The sequence below is a fragment of the Phoenix dactylifera genome, chromosome 1 (genome assembly GCF_051530095.1).
Source record: "Phoenix dactylifera cultivar Ajwa chromosome 1, Ajwa_hap1_PhDact_Kaust_v1.1, whole genome shotgun sequence".
NCBI lineage: Eukaryota > Viridiplantae > Streptophyta > Magnoliopsida > Arecales > Arecaceae > Phoenix > Phoenix dactylifera.
In genome coordinates, this window is record NC_143190.1 from 35965139 (window position 1) to 35984919 (window position 19781).

Here is a 19781-nt window from a genome sequence, read left to right on the forward strand (position 1 = left end):
TGGGGTGTCGTCTAATTTTATCGTTGGTTGCAGTTCATATGACGGTGACCATGCCGGAAATGGGGCCGGACTTGTCCTCCTCTGACAAATTAATGGGACATGGCATGGTGCTTTTCTTCCGTGAAGGGGACCGTTCGGCTTTTTCTAATCTCAGTCGCGTTCAGGGTAGTTCATAGTTGTGAGAGATCCAGAAAAGAATAAAAAAACTACTGTTTTTGGTGACTCCCCAGGTGGATTTAGGGTTGGGACTAATGGATTTCCATTTTATAACCAAACTAAGAGATGGTCCAAGGTTTAAATAGGGCACTGCAAACTCTAACCATGTGCAACAGACGGATCATCCGAGAGCATTACATGTTGATACAGATTGTTACGTGATTTCTAAAATAATGCTAACTCTACTAATCGAGCAATAAAAAGTTTACGCTCGAAAAAAATAAAAGTAATATGAGAGGAAAGAACAGAGAGGCTCATGTTTGTAGATGTTAAAGCAGAAAAATGGATCGCGTCTCCTTGATAGGTATTGTCCACTTTGGGGATGGACTCCCTTAGGCAGTGTCTGCTCTTATGGGTCCACGCTTCTTTCATAGCTTTGTCCTTTAAAAAAGCACCTCCAAAAAAAAGGAGTGTACCTCTTCTTGAAAAGGCATAATCCTTTTCGCTACTCAACCGATGTGGAACTAAAGTTCCGAGTCCTGCTCCCCAACATGAGACATGCTATACTTCGACCTAATATGGATCTTCGTTCCACATGATTTTAAGGCTTAAAAATAGTTTTAAGGGTTCAAATAGACTAGTTTATGGGTCCTTATGCATACATGGACATGACTTGATCTCAGTGATATGAAAGAACGCACTGATCCTGCATTTTTCTAAGGTACTGCTACTGGTGTTTTAGCAGAGAGAGGCATAATAAGTTGTTTTCATCTATAAAACACTAGGAAAATTTATTAAACAAAAAGAGGAAAAAAACATAAAATTGAGGGTTCCTAATTAATTTTTATCTAGGATTGTCAATTGATTCAGTTGGGAAAAACACTGGATATTGGATATTAGTGACCTTAGTTTAAATATGCCCTCACCACTATATTTGCCAGACTTCCTCCTTTCTCAATTACAAGGGGGAAAGAAAAATGTAATGATCGGCCGATTGCATTCCAATTTCAACAACCCATTCTAAGGAGTGAATATTATGCACTATATTCAAATTGTCTACGTGGCATGCTAGATTAAGTGATACTGGAAGGAAAATAATTTGAAGCTCCCATTTCTTCTATGTAGGATGGGAGGCTCCTTACATTAAGTTGCCATCAACATCTCCATCCCACACTACTAAAAGTTTGGAACCATGATTTGAAGCCTCCTATCAAGCTTTGTTATTAGATCCTTTAATAACAAATAAAGAGCCCAAATAAACTATAAAGACCTCCAAAACTCATCTTCTACTTCTCCCGTTCAGGACCACTTCTCGTCTCACTTCCACAAGGACGATAAAACTGCACCGGCCCAACGGGTCTAGTAGTATTTGGGCTTGGTTTTCACACTATGCGAGCTAGGCCGAGAAAAGGCTTCGTCTCCTATTGCTTGGGCTGTCTGATCAAAACCCGGCCCGTTAACCAAATTCTGTAACATTTTTTATTTTTTTCTTTATTATTTTTTTTTATAGAAACATCTGTAACTGTTTTTAGAAAGTATCCAGCCATCAGAATAGTGAGTTTTTTTTTTTAGGTCAGAGTTTGGTCTGACAAAATACAGTCAGGCTGACCTAACCTGATTCAAATTGGTTTGCTTGGTTGGTCCACTCCACCTAAAAATTCATCATATAGAACTTCATGATTTGTCTATTTGTATTACAACATGATTAATTGCACTTGCTAAATTGTTGGCTGCGATCAAATTGATGCTGTTTAAGATATATATTTAACCTAAGAGGCAATTCCAATTAGAAAGTCAATTTCTACTGCCTCCCATTTCTTTTTATGATTTCTCCTCTCTTGCACATTTTTCTTGACAGATAAACCCTCAAATTGGATGTCTATCATATTTGGTGATTTAATCAACCAAGTTTCATCAGAAACAGGTTGGGGTGGGTCATACGTGGTCTCGGGCTCGGCCTAAGTTATTAGACATTAGCTTCAGTTAAACCCAATATAACATGAGCCCAAACTCAGCCTAATAAGTGAGCTCGAGTTGGCATCAGGCTAGCCCAAACTGGTAGCAAGTCTAATTTCAAGGGAAAAAAAGAAAAGAAAAGAACACTTTCATTCCCTTTTGTAATTCCAAAACAGTATCAGTAATTTACATAAAATTGTTGATTAAAAGAATATTTTCTAAAACAATCAGATCTTTACAACCCAATATCAGCCCAACCCATAGAATAAATTCGCTCATTGGGCCGATCCAGTGGTTATGGGCCCACTCTCGTAACCCAGAACGCCTCAGCCTCCACCATTGGCCTATCTGGCAAATTATGGAGCACCTGATTGATCCGAATTGCCGTCGATTGGAGAGTCGAGAGCCAATGAACCAATAACTGATCCAGCAGTCATAAAACCATTACAACATCGACGATTTTAGATCTTGTTTCTATCAATAAGGTAGAAAGAATATAGGGCATATTTGATTGAGAGAAGTTTGGCTTTGGAGCAGAAATGGAAATGAATAACTTCCATATCAGTCGTTTGATTGTAGAAGTTTCATTCCTATTATGATTCCGGGAGAAATGGAAATAATCTAATCCTGACTTTTTTCTAGAATTCAAATTCTATTACGATTTCAATCATGAACCAAACCAATACATTTTGATTCCGATTTCAATTTCAATTCCAATGGCGAGTCAAATGCACTAATAATTCTAATGAAAATAAGGGCTTGTCCAGCATCAACCATTGAACATGCTCTCTCTCTCTCTCTCTCTCTTTAGAGAGAGAGAGAGAGAGAATTCCATTAATCCATTTTATGATAGATGAAATAAAGTTCAGATTACTAAAGCACAACCATCTTGGCCCCTATCAACACTAAAAAAAATGTATCTTTCTCGACGCTTTTTAAATCCTATACCAACTCTTATACGCGTCAGTAAGTTGCAAAAGCATCGAGTAGGCAGAAGTGGAAAATTTTTTTTCCACCTTTCACTCATTCTTTTTGTGGAATAATACTTTTTTTATTTCTAACATGTCTTGGTCTGGTGCACTCCACCAGCTGCCAATAAAATAATAAAAGTTAAATAGGAGTTTGCTGCATGAAAGGCCCTGGGCTTGAAGTACACCTAACATTGTTCGTGCATGCTTCCAGGAACTATCGTACTTGTATCCATACCTAGCGGCTGCTGATTTTGCTGACCAATTCCACTTCTGGCAAGGTCCATGAGACTTGGCCTCTTTGGCATGCTTTGAATGGAAAGCCACGATGGCATGGCAGTCCCATGACTGCCGTGGGCAACTCGCACGGAAACCTTGGGTTGTTGCCAACTTGGACCTGGAAAAAGACTTCGTAGACTTGAAATATACCTAACGTGCATGCTATTATTATTTTGGAGCACGTCGTAAGTAGGAGATCAACTTTGGAAACTGGCTTGACGACCGAGTAACATGCAAGACTAAAGAAAGTTGGCAGATTCCATTCAAGGAACGCAATTCACACACAGAGATCGATATTTCATATGTTGAGATTCTCTTGTTGGTCCCTTTTCATACCAATTCAATCGAACCCTTGAGTATGACCAAATTTTCGGAGCCCACCCCATTAAAAATTTATTCGTTTCTCATGGTGATAATGTAAAGAGGCATGAGGAGATAAATATATAAAACAATTAAAAGTTTCTCTTGATGTGTATGGCTCTGTTACTTTGTTTTCGCTTAAATCATATTCTCTTGCATGACCTTCTCCATGAAAGATCCATAGCCATCTACTCGATAATGAGATAGGATTCATTTAAAAACCAAATTTGATCCCTAGTCTAACAAGTTGATGGGGACATCAGAGCCCTTCATTCAGATGATCCAAAGCCCCCGGATTGAGTCAGATCCGGATTGAATCCATTTGAGTCCGAGTCATTTTCTTTTATTACATTATTTGCTTTTATCTTAGTGATCAAGTCAATTTAGTCAGTTGTTTTGTTATTAGACTAGTTAATTGGGTTTATATAATTAGGTCAATTTAATGGACTAATTTTGGTAATGGATTAATTGATGTAAGGGTACAAATTTAATCAGTGTTAATTGATTACTTGATTTAGTCAAGATGTAAAGTCTATGTAAAAACCACCCCTCTCATGTATGAGACAATTGATGGTTGAATGAAAAAACCCAAACCTCCTTCTTGTTCTTCTTCTTCTTCCTCCTCCCCTTCTCTTCTTCCTGCATCTCTATAACCTCTTCTTCCTTCTCCCTCCCTTCTTCTTCTTTTTTCTCTCTTTCTCCCTGCGGTGATCCACCATCACAAATGATCATATCTAATGCATGCAATATGTGCTCCATGTTCCCAAAAGAGATTTTTAAGTTTCATGCCAATCAATAATGCCATGGCCCACCTAGTTTAATTTTTTGCCCGATTCTTCGAGGAATATTTTAGTTACTTATGGTGGATCTTTTACTACTAGGTTGGATCATATGTCAACTTATAGAGGCACCATTTGTAACTATTGGACAAATTTCTTCTTTATTTTTCTTCTTGTTCTTTGCCATAATGCCCTTATCGAGATAGGTAGGAAAAGGAATTCAAAAATGCTTATACGGATGAGATTGAGTGAAAATTTCTTACACCGATTTATATATATATATTTACAAGTGAGTATTACAAAAGGAATTTATAAGTGGATGAGTTTAAGGCCTCAATAACTTAGATAGGAAAAAAATACTATACTCTAGTATAAAGTGGTAGGGCTAATCAATTACCTTTCATAAAATAAAAAATAAATAATAATAATAATAATAATAATAATAATAATAATAATAATAAGCTTTGATAAGGCTCTTTCCCAGCAACGTCTTTGATATGGTTGGGGCCAACAAGTCAGGTTCGCGGTTGGATGTCACTTGAAGTGGGTGCACCAAGTATTTGTAGAGATTGATAAATTGTGACCAACATATCTGATAATTCCTTTTATTTTTTTAATTATTTATAAAATTTCTAGAGCTTTTGGTAGCAATAATTTACATTTTTAAAAAGGAGTAAACATCAAAGTACAAAAACACTAAACATCCTAGGCGCAGCTTTATTGTGGCAAAATAATTTTCACCTTTAAAGATATTTGATATGTATAGCAACAAAGATAATTAATTATTTCAAAAAAAAATATATGGATTCTAGTAGTAAAAATGTGGCTATTAAAAATTTCCATTTTATAAAGATACTTTTTTCACCATAATAATTTTTATTTTCATCAAAATATAAACATTGCAGCCAAATTTAGTGACGGTGTCCATAGAAACTATATACTGTTGCTATTCTATCACAATAAATTTTAATGATAATTTTATGACTTTTAATAGTATTTTTTTGTTATTAGAAAAATTTATATTGCTATAATTGAGCAGAAAAGTTTTGCAAAAATATAATCTCCAACATCAATCTTCATATGGCTTTTTGCTAGCCCATAGAATAATAAAAATAGAAACAACAGTAATACAGCTCATAAAAGTTATATATATATATATATATATATATATATATATATATATATATATATATATATATATATATATATATATATATATATTTGATTTAAATAATATAACTCAATTGAAATAAAACAACAGTCGATCAACTCTAGACATGATATCCATGAAAGAAAAAATATTAGGTAGACCAGATCCATCATGGATCTAGAATACAATTAATCATCTTAGGTAGATTCATTTTAATCCTATGGTGAAATAATTAGATGGGTTCATTTAACTCCAAGTCGTAGACCTGATCCGTTTAATAATATCTTCCAACGAAATGGGAGGCCTCGGCCTGGATAACTCCAATTATGTCAACTTTGACATTTGGTATCGTGGACCGTGGATTTCCAACAATTTCAAATCCACGCTATAACTTCCCAAAAAAAGTCAACGCTATGACTTACTTGTACGTACGTATGTCATGAAGAGGTGATTATTTAGAGCACGATTACTCAGTTGAATACCAATCAAGGTCAGGGAATGTGGAGAAAGATGCCTCAGATATAAGGTGTTCGCACTTGAATAAAGGGAAGATAACCTCTTTCCACAGTCAGCTAGTTTGGTTCCTTTCGGTGGGGCCTTCTTTAAACCATTTCATCAAATGGTTAGGTACACATGCACATCAACCTATTGTTTCAAGACCAAGTCAACTAATAAGGGGCACTACTTTTCAAGTTAACTGTGTGTCGCATGAACTCGGTCCAATTAATTTAGAGTGTATTATAAAAATCTCTCTAAGATTAGAAATATATTATACTTATATTTAATAGTATAAAATACTTCCTGAGATTTATTTTTATTCAATACTTTAATCTATAACTTAACAGAATATTAATAAAATTGTTAATTTTAAATGAGACCCAAATGTCACATCAGAAAATATTTTAAAAATGATCAAAATAATTTTATACGACTTAACAGCCACCGAGGGATATACGAAAATGTACATATTCTCATCCTCATTTAGGGGCAATTTTGATTTTTCACATGAGGTAAATGGATTCACTAACGCTGTTAATTTAACTGGATATAAGTATAAGTTTGACAAACTATTAGGTATATGTATAATAAAAGTAAACCTGAGAAGGTTTTTATAATTTTATTATTAATTTAATAGCAACTGTGATATATGCTTCGTGTGTTGCTGATAAGTATCCTTCATGCATTTGCATAATTATTCCATGTACATTTTTCTTGATTTCCCCCTTTTTTTCTTGTTTTATTTATTTAGACCAGAGCCGGAGGAGGAACCTTTTTGCTGCATAGTATATCCCTATGCATGCTAAAGTATATAACTTCAAATTAACTGATTTCTCCTTTACTAAGATAGCAGTTATGTCTACGTATTTTCGTTGTATGGAAGAATATTCAAATAAATTAAAATAAGAAATATTGTAACAATTCAAATTTTCATCTTTGAAGTATGAAAGGTTGCTAGAACACCCCCTTCCAAAAGTTACAATATTTTGTAATGTAATTCCAAGGATCAAATCTTGTGCATCATTATATAAATGTATATATATCTATACGAAGATTTCAAGCATTATGACAGAGTAAAATACATTAGAATGTGGTGAAAGAAACTTGAACAAAACAACTTTCTTGAATTCTCATGTACTAGCAAAATTATTTTCTTGTAAACTTAACTGCTCATCTATAAATTTAAAGTTTTAAGATATTAATCTGATTTGGACAACTATATAGCTCTTCTCGAAAAAAAAAAAAAAAAATCCAGAGGACAGTAATGTTACTCTTGGGTTGTTATCTCATCCTGAAAAATCTCAAATACAACTTTTCTTTAAACCTACTCTTTGGATCATTAAATTTCCAACTTCCTTGTTAAAATCTTATGGAATCATTCAACATGTTGATCCAAATCTTCATTTCTATCACTTGCTCATACATCACACATGGCTCATTACTCTGCTCAACATGCTGATTCAACATGCACGCACAAATCTGCTCATTACTCTACCACCATCCATGCATGCCCCTACCATAATAGCAACAATATTTCTCAAATTAGATAATTAAAAATTCGAAATTCTTGATGTTCTTACTTGGGCAATGATTTTCCAATGTTTCAAAATAAATGAACTAATCAAGAAAATCAATAGCCTTACATTCTTTTCTCTAATTGGTTGAATCCTTTGAGAAATTTAGAAATTTGTTAGCATTTCACATCTATGCGAATTGTTTTCGGATTCCAAACTTGTGATTGCGGTCAATGCCATTTTGAGATTTTTTTTCTTTCTTTCTTGTACTCCCACTCCGAGTTGCTCAGGTAAAAACATAAGCGGTTTCCCTCATGGCAGCGACATTAAGGAATAAAAAAGAGCAAAGACCGGGTAAGCCCAGTATTGCTTTGAATTCAGCACACCAACCAGCCATCCATGTTTGATAGAACTGTTCAATGACCAGCTTTCCCCCTTCCACGTTCTAGAGAAGCCGGCAGAACTTTGTCAATAGAGAACTTTCTTGGAAGATATTATTGTCTACGCTGCATGCACCAGTGTGACCGTGCACGCTACTGATTCCTACGGTCACTGCTATTGATTCCTACGGTGATCATGCACCAAGATACGCATTTGATGAACAAAACCTATAGAAACTTGCAGCCATGATTGGCTGCATGCATGGCCATGCTGGTACATGCAATATAGGCAATAATTTCTTTTTTGTTGGAGCACGGTTCAGCTCTTTTTCTCACAGGGAGACCAGCTTCGTGACTGATGTGCCGTGCTCTTATTGGCTAGCAATGTGGGCCCACAATTTAATCTCTTTGAGGTGGAGCCATGTAATCAAGATCATGCCACTCTTGACAAGGAGAGCAAACTCATGGACTTGGAGCAGAACCCTAATCAAAAGCACAATATATGGCTTAATTTATGTGAAAATAATCGAAAGGAGATGAGTAGAGGAGGATTCATTGCAAACATATTAACTGAGGTAAGGGAATTTAGTTAAAAATGTTTCTGTTTGCATCCTTCGTGTGAAAGAATGTTTGATCTTCTTTAACAATGTTAATTGGATTGTATTTGGCATAGGTCTCAAAGAGCTTCAACTTTTTTCTTTTCCATCCATCTGCATAGATCTCGAAGTAGCTATTGCACAATCTAACGGTTGATATCGTAAAAGAAGGTGAATCATTCTTTCATATAGAAGATACAACCCGATCCTGTAAAAAGTACCATCAGACAGCATACTCAAACTTATGAGGACGAGAAAATTCTTTGTTCAGACATGCAATTCCCATCAAGGGTTTGTATTCAGCTATTGGTGCAATTCATCTAGGAAAGGATTTCAATTTGGGGCCAAAATATTGTTTCGAATTCTGATATACTAGTTTAAGGCAAGATTCTTGAATTTCGAATTCCGATATACTAGTTAGAAGAATGAAGGCCTGGCTCTTGAATTTCGAATTTCTTGTATCATTTCTTTAAAATGTGAAAAGAATAATTTCAAGGTTGGCAATTATTAGTCAAAAAATGTTTCGGTTTGAATAGTTAATAGTTGACTTTTTTTTAATAATAAAAAATCTTGATTTAATAATTAATTTAATTTTTTTTTAAGAATTAGGAAGTTGAGGATACCTGAAGAGGCTTATCTTGTCTTCGCAGACATGTTTCCAATGAAGAAAAAAATTAAAAGATAAATCAATTTCTATAGATCCGGATACTAAAATTAAGATTTTATATCTACTGTATTTATGAACATTTGATATCAATGCAAAATGATACCTCCATAATGTAAACCTCATTTTTGGCTACCTTCTGGACTTATAGAACTTTTCAAAATAAACAGAGCGCTATACCTGTTCAACGGTAGCATCAAGTCTGGCTCATATTGTTTTGTCAAATAGGCAAGATTCGCGTTCTTCTTTTAGCTTCCTAGACTTCTAAATTACGTAGAATCTTTGTTCTGCGAAATTCACTTTATGCTTCCCTTAGAAGTCATTTCATTTAGCAAGTCACTTGAAGCCCAATCCAAACTAACGAAGTTATAATAATCGAGTACAAATGCAAGTAAATCTATAAAGCAAATTCTAACCACTTAGGACTACACCTAAAAAAACTTGTCGGAAGGTAGTCTTGCCGTCCTCGACAAACTAAGGGCTCAAATCTATGCACCACAATTGGCCCATGGTCAGACCCGATGGACCTGTGCTGCAATATCCTCTAGTCCATATAAGCTATGGGCCCGATCCGCTCTGATATCATTTATAACAACTTTAGATTTTATTCCAAAAGACTAACTGAAAGGTATCATTTAGATTCCTTAATCCTATATAAGTATATATCCAAAATCTATACGATGCATAGCTGATGTCAAACTAAATATACAGCTGCATGGATCCTGACACAAATTTAGATCTAACCTGTATCTAAGATTGATTAAATTTGGATCCAAACTATAGGCGACGTTGAGCATTGCAGTTTGCAACTCAGAAGCTAAGCTCCAGAACATTTGCTGATAGACCTTGTAAAATTGGACCCAGCAGCTCTGTCAAATTGGTTCCACTTGATTTGACCTTGTACAAAGTAGTTTGAAATCTGGAACTCACCTTCTAAGCTTAGAGCTGACCTAGTGCAATTCGAAAAGTAAACCACATAGTTACTAGCTCCTTTTGGGGTCAAAATGTTGGAAACAAGGCCAATTAAAGCCGCAAATAGGTCGGGTTAACCCATGACCTGATCCGTTTAGACCTGATTTGACCTAATTTAAAGGATCCGTGGGGTTGGGTCGAGTTCTAAAATTAGACCTGTTCTATTTTATGGGTCGGATTGGGTCTAGGTTAACTAAATTTTGACCTGACCGGACCCAACCCATCTGATTGTTGGGACAATTTTGCTCTTTCTACACTACGACCTGGCCCAACCCAAACGGCTTAAGGGTCTCTAACTCTCTAATTGTCTAATCTTTTTTGATGTTTGAGGATGAGAGGAACGAAAGAAACTGTCTTTTGTATACTGTTAAATGGCATAATTTTTACATTAAAGCTTGGGTTGGTTATATTAAATGGAAATACGATTCCCCTAAGAAGAAAATTCGGACTAATGAAGACACAATAGAGTATAATTTTGTCATGTGGAAAAAAATAGATTCATAATGAGTCTTTTGCAGCTGTTGAATTTTGTCATGTATTATTATCAAAGCTATATTCCTCATCTTGGCCCATGCATACTTTTCTAGTAATATGTTTAGAAAAAATAGTAGTAGATGCATTCTAACAAATTTAAAAGATATAACTACTGAGTAAAAAAGATTAGTATAGATACAATTCTTTTCTACTAAAAGAAAGTATTGTATACATGAATAGAAAAATTTTTCTTGTAGCTAACAAGGTTAAGCCTATCATTATTACGTTAGTTTGTAGATTGATGCCTAGACACTTTTACTTGTATGGTCCTCCATAATCTGTTATCTATAGTTTTTACCTATTGCAAAAAAAAACCTAATATAGGGATCCAAACCAATCCTGATGAATGGAACCAATCCGGACTAGAATATTTTAGCTCGGGGCAAAGGAATACATGAACCCAATCCGTTGGGTCAGAAATTTTAACCGTGGACCCGACCCGATCCGATCTTTTATTGGGTTGGGTCTGAGTCCAATATTAGAATCCGAACAAGAAATCAGATTGGGTTGGGATCACTCATAACCCAGTCCGACCTAACCTATTTGCACCCCTAAGGCCAATTAACATCGGTTCCAAATTAGGCTTGACATGGGTTCAACCTAGCCATGCTTGTAGGGTTGCAGCTGGTTGCACCAACACCAAACAGAATAAGAACCGGACATCTTAGTTAGCAACAAAACAGGTCCTACTGTCTCATCATCTGCTTGCAGGTTAATTCCGCTACAAAGATGAGCGGAAAATGCTTGCTTACCATTAATGTGAATCAGTTTGGACTTCCATTGCAGCATCAATGACAAAAAAAACCATTATAATTATTTGAGTTCTTCAATCGATGCCATGCTTTTAGCCTGAATCTAGAAAAGGCTGGTGATATTTTATAACCTATCTGCCGAAAGCTACGACTATCTTTGTTCAAACATCATACGCCAATAGCTTTTGGACTATCACAGCAGTGGAACACGCATGAAGTATAGAGTTGGAGCTAGCTATTTGTACCAGCTGATGTAGCATATGGGTCCCACAATAAATCACCAATGGAGCTTTGCCACGTCGACTTTTTTTTTTTTTTTTTTTGAAGCACCGGCATCTCACTACATTCAGCCGTGGTACGCCTAGAATAATCACAGTATAAGATACGCCTTAGTGCCACCAGTATGTGCTCCAAAGCCTCCGATAAGACGGCCCTAGAGTGGTGTGCTGCAAAGAGGCGATTCAGTCCCCCGCATTATTCGCCTTTCGAAAGACATGCGTGACTCGGAAGGAGTCTAACTCCCCCTACAAATGACAGATATGATAGACTACAGGGTGCAAATCTGGCCTAGCACGTCCGCTCCGAATTCAATCGACCACTGTAGCCAAGTCTTCCTCAAGAAGAACCCATCAAGCATCCAGGTACACTCTGGCCAGATAGTGGCGCTTTCACGCCGCACACAGCTCTGCTTATGTTTACGCACCTTGCATGGCTCGTGGGACCCACTTTAATGTCGTCAATTGCTCGTGACACCAGGTGGCTGTTGGCTGTTCGAGAAGAGACATCTAGGCTGGAATAACCCAACGTCCGATGGCCTCATGAAGACGTTGAAGGGAGCGGTGGACTTGAACACAAAAGTTCATTTTAATTAGTTACGGACTGGCGTGATTAGGTGCGGATCCGTGGTGAGAAAGAGTGAAAGAACCCTAGACGAAGAGTTTGGCGAAAGATTCCCTGATGATACCGTATTCACACATAATGTGAAAAATGGGAAGATTCCGTTCACATTGCTATTTTCGGACCAGAATGACTCAATAGCTGAGGCCCAATGTACTATTTTGCTATTGAAATAGATAAAGGATTTTGGGCGTTTTTCTTTGCAAAAACAAATGTTATTTTTTGATTATTAAAATAAATTACAAAATAACTAAAGTGAGTTATATTAAGAACTCGTTTGGTTTATAAAAAAGAAAAAAGAGATAGTAACGAAGAAAATGGAGAAATATTTAATATTTGGTTGGTATTTTCAAAGAAGAGAAATGAAAAAATAATTTTTCTATCGGAATAAAATTTACATATTGTATGAAAAAGCAAAACTAATTTAGGATATGGAAAAGTCCAATTTTCACTGAATGAAGATTGGAATATTTTTTTCTTAAAAGTATCCTTAAATTTTTAAATAGAATAAGATAAGATCTTTATCTGTATCAAAGACATGTATTTTATACAATTTTTTCAGAAAAATCGATGACAAGCATGGATCACTCTAAAATGTACCATTTTTTATCAATTAAATATACAAAAATTACTTTTTTAGACATTATACATCCATACATTAACTTTCCAAAAAAATATTTCAATAAAACAATTCTTCTTGCAAACCAAATGAGCCCAAAAAGTTCCAACACCAACACAACAACAATAGCTGTCAAACAAAGAAGGAATCAACCATAGCCTATATGCTACACGTGTGTATTAAGTCATATTGCCAAACTCTTTACAATTCGTAAGCTTACAAAAATAATCAAAAAGAACAAACTTAGAAAACCCTTTTCTGTCAGGCTCTTTGGAAGCTTGAGACGGTCGAGAGGCATTTCCATTGGATTGATGCAATACATAATTTTGTGATATCTTATGCTATCTAGCTACTAGGTTCATTAATAGAGTAATTGAGTCTGTGAAGACTACTTCTATGAAATCTCTGTGAAAGATCAGTCTATTGCACTAAGCATTCTCCGAGTAAACACTATAGACACCTTTTTTATGTTAAATTGTCCTTTTGATTGTAGAATTCTTACTACTATGCTAAATAAGTCCTAGACCTTGTATATTTCTTTATGGCTAACAAAGTATTACGGTAAGCGATACGATAATTTAACCATGTTACTCTGTATAACAATGTAGGACCTCATCCAAAATAGCTAGTCAGAAGGCATTATTTGAGTTTCTTGATTCTGTATAAGTACTCAAGATCTACACATCCGCACGAGTCTTTACATGCTCCTTCCATTCAAGTCCTGACGTCCTCGTCAGGCTAAGGGTTCAAATCCATTCAAATCTAATTACAAACACCATAATTGGCCTACGGTCAGCCCTAATGGATCCGTACTACCGTGTCCTCTAATCCATATAGGTTATGAGCCGGGCCAACTCTGATACCTTTTGTAACAACCTAGGAGCTCACCCAAAATGGCTAGCCGGAAGGTATTATTTGGGTTCCTTGATCCTATATAAGTACTCAAAATATATCCAATGAATAACCAATGTGAGTCTAAACACACATCTGCACGGTTCTTCACACTCTAATTGTCAAAATCAACTAAAGAAGATGCCAAAAGGATAAGGATAGGCTAAAATTCAATAATGTAACTCTCCAAGCGAAGATAACTGCTAGTGAAGGAGATTTGGACAAACCAACTTATCAACACTCCAACAGGAGAGTGTTATCAAAGTAGATGTCAATCAAAATCAATCATTAAGCAATCCTAGTTGTTGCTTTCGCTGCAATTAGAGCTTATCCTGAATGAACGCTGGTAGCTCTCAGGAGAGAGAAACTGTCATAGTAACGTACCAAGCAGCAATAAGTATCTCGCTTTTGTTCCAGCTCAAACGCTTTTGACATTTCTCACTTCATTAAAGTGACATGCATGACGTAAATGAGAGTGTTTTTTTGGTTTTTTCGGTGCACAATTGAGAGTGTTTGATCACCAAGAAATGCTGACCGAAATTACGTATGCAATGAATTCAAGTCTTAGAGTGAACCTGCAGATGTCCTTCAACTTCATTCTTGTTTTAGATTCTAGTAGTCGATCTTCTAGTCAATATACTTATATTTTACATGCATAGCAATTACAGTAAAATTTTACTTTGGCTACTTTAAACTCTTTTCAATAAGATTATGGCATCAAGGATGTGGATGAAGTTGAAGTTAGTATTAGATCTTTAATGTATGACTTGCTTGTTGATATCATTACGGTAAAAAGAATTATGCCATATATATTAGTTGTTCCATATTTGTTATTTGCATAGTTTTTATGGATTTACCCAATTGGTATTCTTTCATGCAACCTTCGAGTTGCTATATCGTTCTTAAAAATTTTTTTTCCTAGCAAAGCATCATAACATCATTGAGTTAGTAATAATTAATATTTACCGGCCTCCATAGCTGGATACATAATTATATGCATATAAATTCTCATAAATTTATTGATATAAATATAAGGTTGGTGTCTCATTATTTTTTTTTTTCGAGGACTCACCACGCACTTAAACGATCATATTGACAATGTTTATGATAATACAAAATAATAACTTATTATCTTTGGTAATTAACTTAAAAACTAATATGCCTTGGATGATATTAATAAACTTTCTATTGTTATATAAGGTTGAAATTGGTGCATTATATAAACAAACCCTTCCTTGAGTTGCCTATTAAAATATAAACCTTTTTGCCAGCCAATTAAATCGAAGGACAAGAAATCTTCGGACACGCGTCCTGCCAGTGATGCTTAACACCAAATACACGGGAACCGTACTGTGATGCAGCCAAATGCCGGCCCTGTTTATCATTAATTAAACTATAATTAAACATTAATTAATAACAAAATCAACTAAAACACTAATAAATAATAAAGGTAATGATGGGGGGGGGGGGCGCACGGCACGTGAACGGGGAGCAAACCCGTTGGCGACGAAAGATTCCGTCGCGAGCCGCGTTCACACCTGCCCGACACGAAAGATTCCCTTACGAGCCGCGTTCACACCTGCCCGACGCGAAGATTCCCTTACCAGCCGCGTTCCCGTTTGAGCCGCACCGTTTCGGTGTGCCGAGAAAGAGATCGAAGGGACCCAAAGGAGGTGACGGATGACGCGTGGACGAAGCCGGTCGTCTGACGTGGCACGAAGATAGATCTGACCCTTTCCTTTTGTCCCCAGAGAGAGAGAGAGAGAGCCCACCACCCCTTCCTCGAACCTATCCGTGATCAAAAGTCTCCTTAACTCGCCCTTCCCCCCACTCCCTCTATATACGTATGGGTTGCCATCCCTGCAGGGACTGGATCCTCTTATTCTTCTTGCATTCTAATAACGCAAAGGAAACCCAAGAAAAAGAAGGAGAAAGGCAAAGAGCGAAGGAGGAAACTGATATCTAATTAGGCTTGTTCTTTTTTTGCTTCTGAGGAGAAAAAGGAAAAGAGAGATGGGGAATTGCATCGACCGCGAGAAGGCGGCGACGTGGGTAGACGACGAGGACTGGAAGTTGGAAGAGAGCCCTATGCAATATTGTTCAGTGAAGGAGAAGGCTCGAGCAGCGGTTCAGAAGGAGGAGAAGGGGTTGTACGAGGGGGAGGGAGGGGTAGGTTCGACCACAGAGGTCAAGGTGAAGATTACCAAGAAGCAGCTAGAGGAGCTGCTGCAAAGAGTTGAGGGCAAAGGATTGCCGATCCAACAAGTCCTGAAAGATCTATTAAGCATGGATGAAGTTGCTCTTCAAGAGCGTGCACGGCACTGGAGACCAGCCCTACAAAGTATACCGGAGTTCCCTGAGTAAAGAAGGATGATGGCATGGGCTTCATGATGATGAGGGTGATTTTCTTTTATTATTATTATTCCTTTTTCTTTTGGGGGGGTTGTGTATTATTTTGGCCGTAGGTGGCATCCTTTTTAACTCCATTTCTCCTCGAAGGGTTAGTTCGTAGATTTTAGGCTAGGTGATGTAAATTGCGGAGGAGGAATGGAGCTAGAAGGATTTCCATTTGGTTTTTTGCCCTTCTTGATATTGTACACATATAATTTGATTTACGTATATTATCACATAATAAATATTAGGTCCTCTCTCTCCCTCTCTCTTGCGATGAAGCCAAATGAAAGCCATCTTTTTGTTGCTGGAGTAGCAAAGAGAATGGTGGATAAGGGGCCATGATTCAACTCCACTCTGGAGAGATTGGGTAGTGAATTGCCACCATTAAAGCCAATAGCAAGGTTGTCAAATGGTGATAGCATGGCCCACACCTAATACAAAACGGTGGTGGCATCGACTGCTGGCGAGAGTTGGTAGACCAGCAGCTCAACTCTGCAAGCAGGAAATTAATGTATTTTGATGGCTAAATTACAGTTCATGTTCCTTGATTTGTTCGGAACAAAACAACAAATTTGCACTCAAAAGGCTTTTATTTTCCCAAGAAAAAAAAGATTAATTGAAGGCCAAACTTTTGGAGCTACATCTCTCCAAAGAACCAAATTGAGTTCTAGTCTTAAGTCAGATTCTTTTATCAGATTTTGAAATAATATATATCATCAAAACATGAGCTCCGACCAGCTGCAGATCTACCTAATTGTTATTACCTAACTATTTGAAGAGGTAATCGAGGACAGTTGGTGGCTTCGATCGAACCCTTCAATCCATCAAAGAAATTCTCTTTCCGCGAAGGTTCGTCGGTCGCAAATAGAGTTGCATGGGTGTGAACTTACCATTAATGGGCAAATCAAAAGCTGCCACCTGTCCTATTTTTGATCACATACGGAGAATCGTACCGTAACGTAGAACAACGTCTAGCTTATTCCGCTGCCAGAAAGCTGGTGCTGTTTGCTCTTTGTAGTCGTTAATTATTTTTTTCCCAAATAATAAAGATATTATTTCAAAAAAAATAAGGAGAAAATAAACTTTCATATGATAATTTATTGTGAGGATCTGTGCGGGCACATGTTTAGTCCCACATTAATTATTCACCGAGAAGATGTTAGGTACTTATACAATACTAAGAAATCCAAAAAAAATATCTTTCGGCTAGCTTTTTTAAGTGAGGTCATAGATTATTATAAATAGCATCATAGCGAACTCAACCCATAACCTATATATGTAAACTAAGAGACTGCAACACGGGTTTATAGAGGCTAAACAAGAGCCGATCGTGGTGCTCGTAATTAGATTTGAATGGATTTGAATTCTTAGCCTGACGAGGGCGTTAGGGCTTGAATATGGAAAATATGTTAGGATCCGTATGGGCATGTGTTTTGTCCCACATTGATGACGTTTATCCATTTTTTTTCTAAAATAGATAAATGTATGAATTAGATGCCATGAAATTATAGCCAACGAGGGTTTTCTGTCCTTTTTTTGGGAGGAGATAATGTCATGTCCAAACACTGCTCCTCGAAATATGTTTCTCCAAGTGTTTAACCTAATCTAATAGTTTTTTCGTTATGTCGACTCTTTATATGCATCCACTATATTATCCATTTAGTTAATCTGTTTTTTTTTTTTGTTGTTTTTTTTTTTTCTGAAAAGGACGGAGCACCGATACTGACCCCAACTTAATTTATACGCCAACATGACACGCACATTTAGTGAAACCTGAAAGTCTCCATATGGTCATTTTCCATAATTTAAAGCTCTCCAATGGGTAACTAAAGGTGGCAAACGCCCCACTGCCTGAAATTAATGAGGGAATGGCTGGTGCATGGCTCGTTTGGTACCGCCAAGGCAGTGTTCTCTCTTTTAATACCTTCCACCTATAAAGACCTATAAGACGTGGGGGCAATAAATTTGGTGGCCTCGAGAGATAAGAAGGTGCATGGCTCCCTTTCTCTTGTAGTCTTGTGGGAGGAAATTGAATAAAGGCAAGGACAATATTATGGTGTTGCACCAACTGAGTCTGTTGGCGTTCTATAGAAGTTGGTATTTCAACTAGGCCATATTTGAAGAAAAGGATTAAAAAAAGGAGAGGTTATGTTTCTTTTGTTATTCTTTATAGTATTTATCATACGCATAGGGAAAGATGATTTGGATTAGAGAGGAGAGATTCTTTTAAGAAAATTATTGGCAGCTTGCACATTTGGAAATTAAGTTGGAAAGTATGGCCTTTTTTTTTTTTTTGGTGAAACTATGGCCTTTGGCATCAAGAAGAGCCTCAAGATTTTTTTTCGTTTTCAGGATATTTAATGCCCAGTTCTTTGTTTGGCTTCATTTAATTATAAATTCTTACATACCATGCCCATTTTATGGTCAATCTTTTATGTACATAAAGACATAGGACTAAACAAAAAATGGTCATTGAAATCGATGATCGGAAAAGAAATACCCATTTATTAGGGACTAAGCATAATTGATGTTGAATCCACGGATATGAGTCTAATTATTTTTGTTCTCTCCTAATAAGTTAAATTGTAAAAAAGTGGGGAGGTCATCCATTGTGAAGAATTCTTTCAAAGGAAAAAATAAAAAAGGAGGAAAGTGAAGTGGCTTCGGTTCGGAGTATACCCATGTAATGTTTCTCCTGCAATTTTTTAATGTAAGAAAATGATCTAAATGCAAGCACAAAAATGGTATACACCAGGCTTAGTTGGATGAAACATGTTGGTGAATAGGTGTAGTACTATGTAAGATGAGATTAATTAATTGAACTTGGTGAAATTGCTAAACTTGCAATTTTATTCTAGAAGAAATTTCGCATAAAAAATAAATGTCTCCCTTGTACGTGTTTCCTTTTAAGCATACAGCATTTTTATTTTTTCCAATTTTTTTTTTATTTTTTTGGAGGAAAACAAGGGAAAATGGATCTAAGAAAATCATTTAGATCCAGTACTTGAGGAAACGCCTTTCTCAAGTGCGAACCTTCTCCATTTTGATCTAAATTCAACAATAATTACTTGCATGTGATGATGCTCTTGTGCTGAGGGGAGGAAATATGCTTTTAGATGCTGGAGACATTAAGAAAATGTTGTTATAGTTTTCAGAGCACATGTACGCAATACATTGGTTTTGTGTATGAATGGGTAGAATCTAGTATATTTATACTGTGGGAAGTCTTCTGATAAATTGCAGATGGATCCATTACAAGACCCAAAGAGAAGGTGTCTCTTAATGAAATATTTGATCTTTAATCAGAAAATGAAGGTAAAATTAAAGGGAATCCATATATAAAGCTGGCTCATTTAGATGTGTTGAGGCTTAGCTATGGATAATTATGATAAGTTTACATATTATCTGATATTGGCATCAAG

General features: G+C 36.3%; 1 protein-coding gene across 1 annotated transcript; it reads left to right on the plus strand.

Annotated features, from left to right (window-relative positions):
* The first annotated feature begins 15734 nt into the window (after nt 1-15734).
* Nucleotides 15735-16618, plus strand: LOC103723488 (uncharacterized). Its single transcript, XM_008814407.6, has one exon. The coding sequence runs from the start codon at nt 15979-15981 to the stop codon at nt 16327-16329; it is 351 nt and encodes a 116-aa protein (XP_008812629.4). The 5' UTR covers nt 15735-15978; the 3' UTR covers nt 16330-16618.
* The last annotated feature ends 3163 nt before the right edge of the window (nt 16619-19781 follow it).

Excerpts from the sequence above, each read along its gene's own strand:
- LOC103723488 (XM_008814407.6), top strand. The coding sequence starts at position 15,979 with ATGGGGAATTGCATCGACCGCGAGAAGGCGGCGACGTGGGTAGACGAC.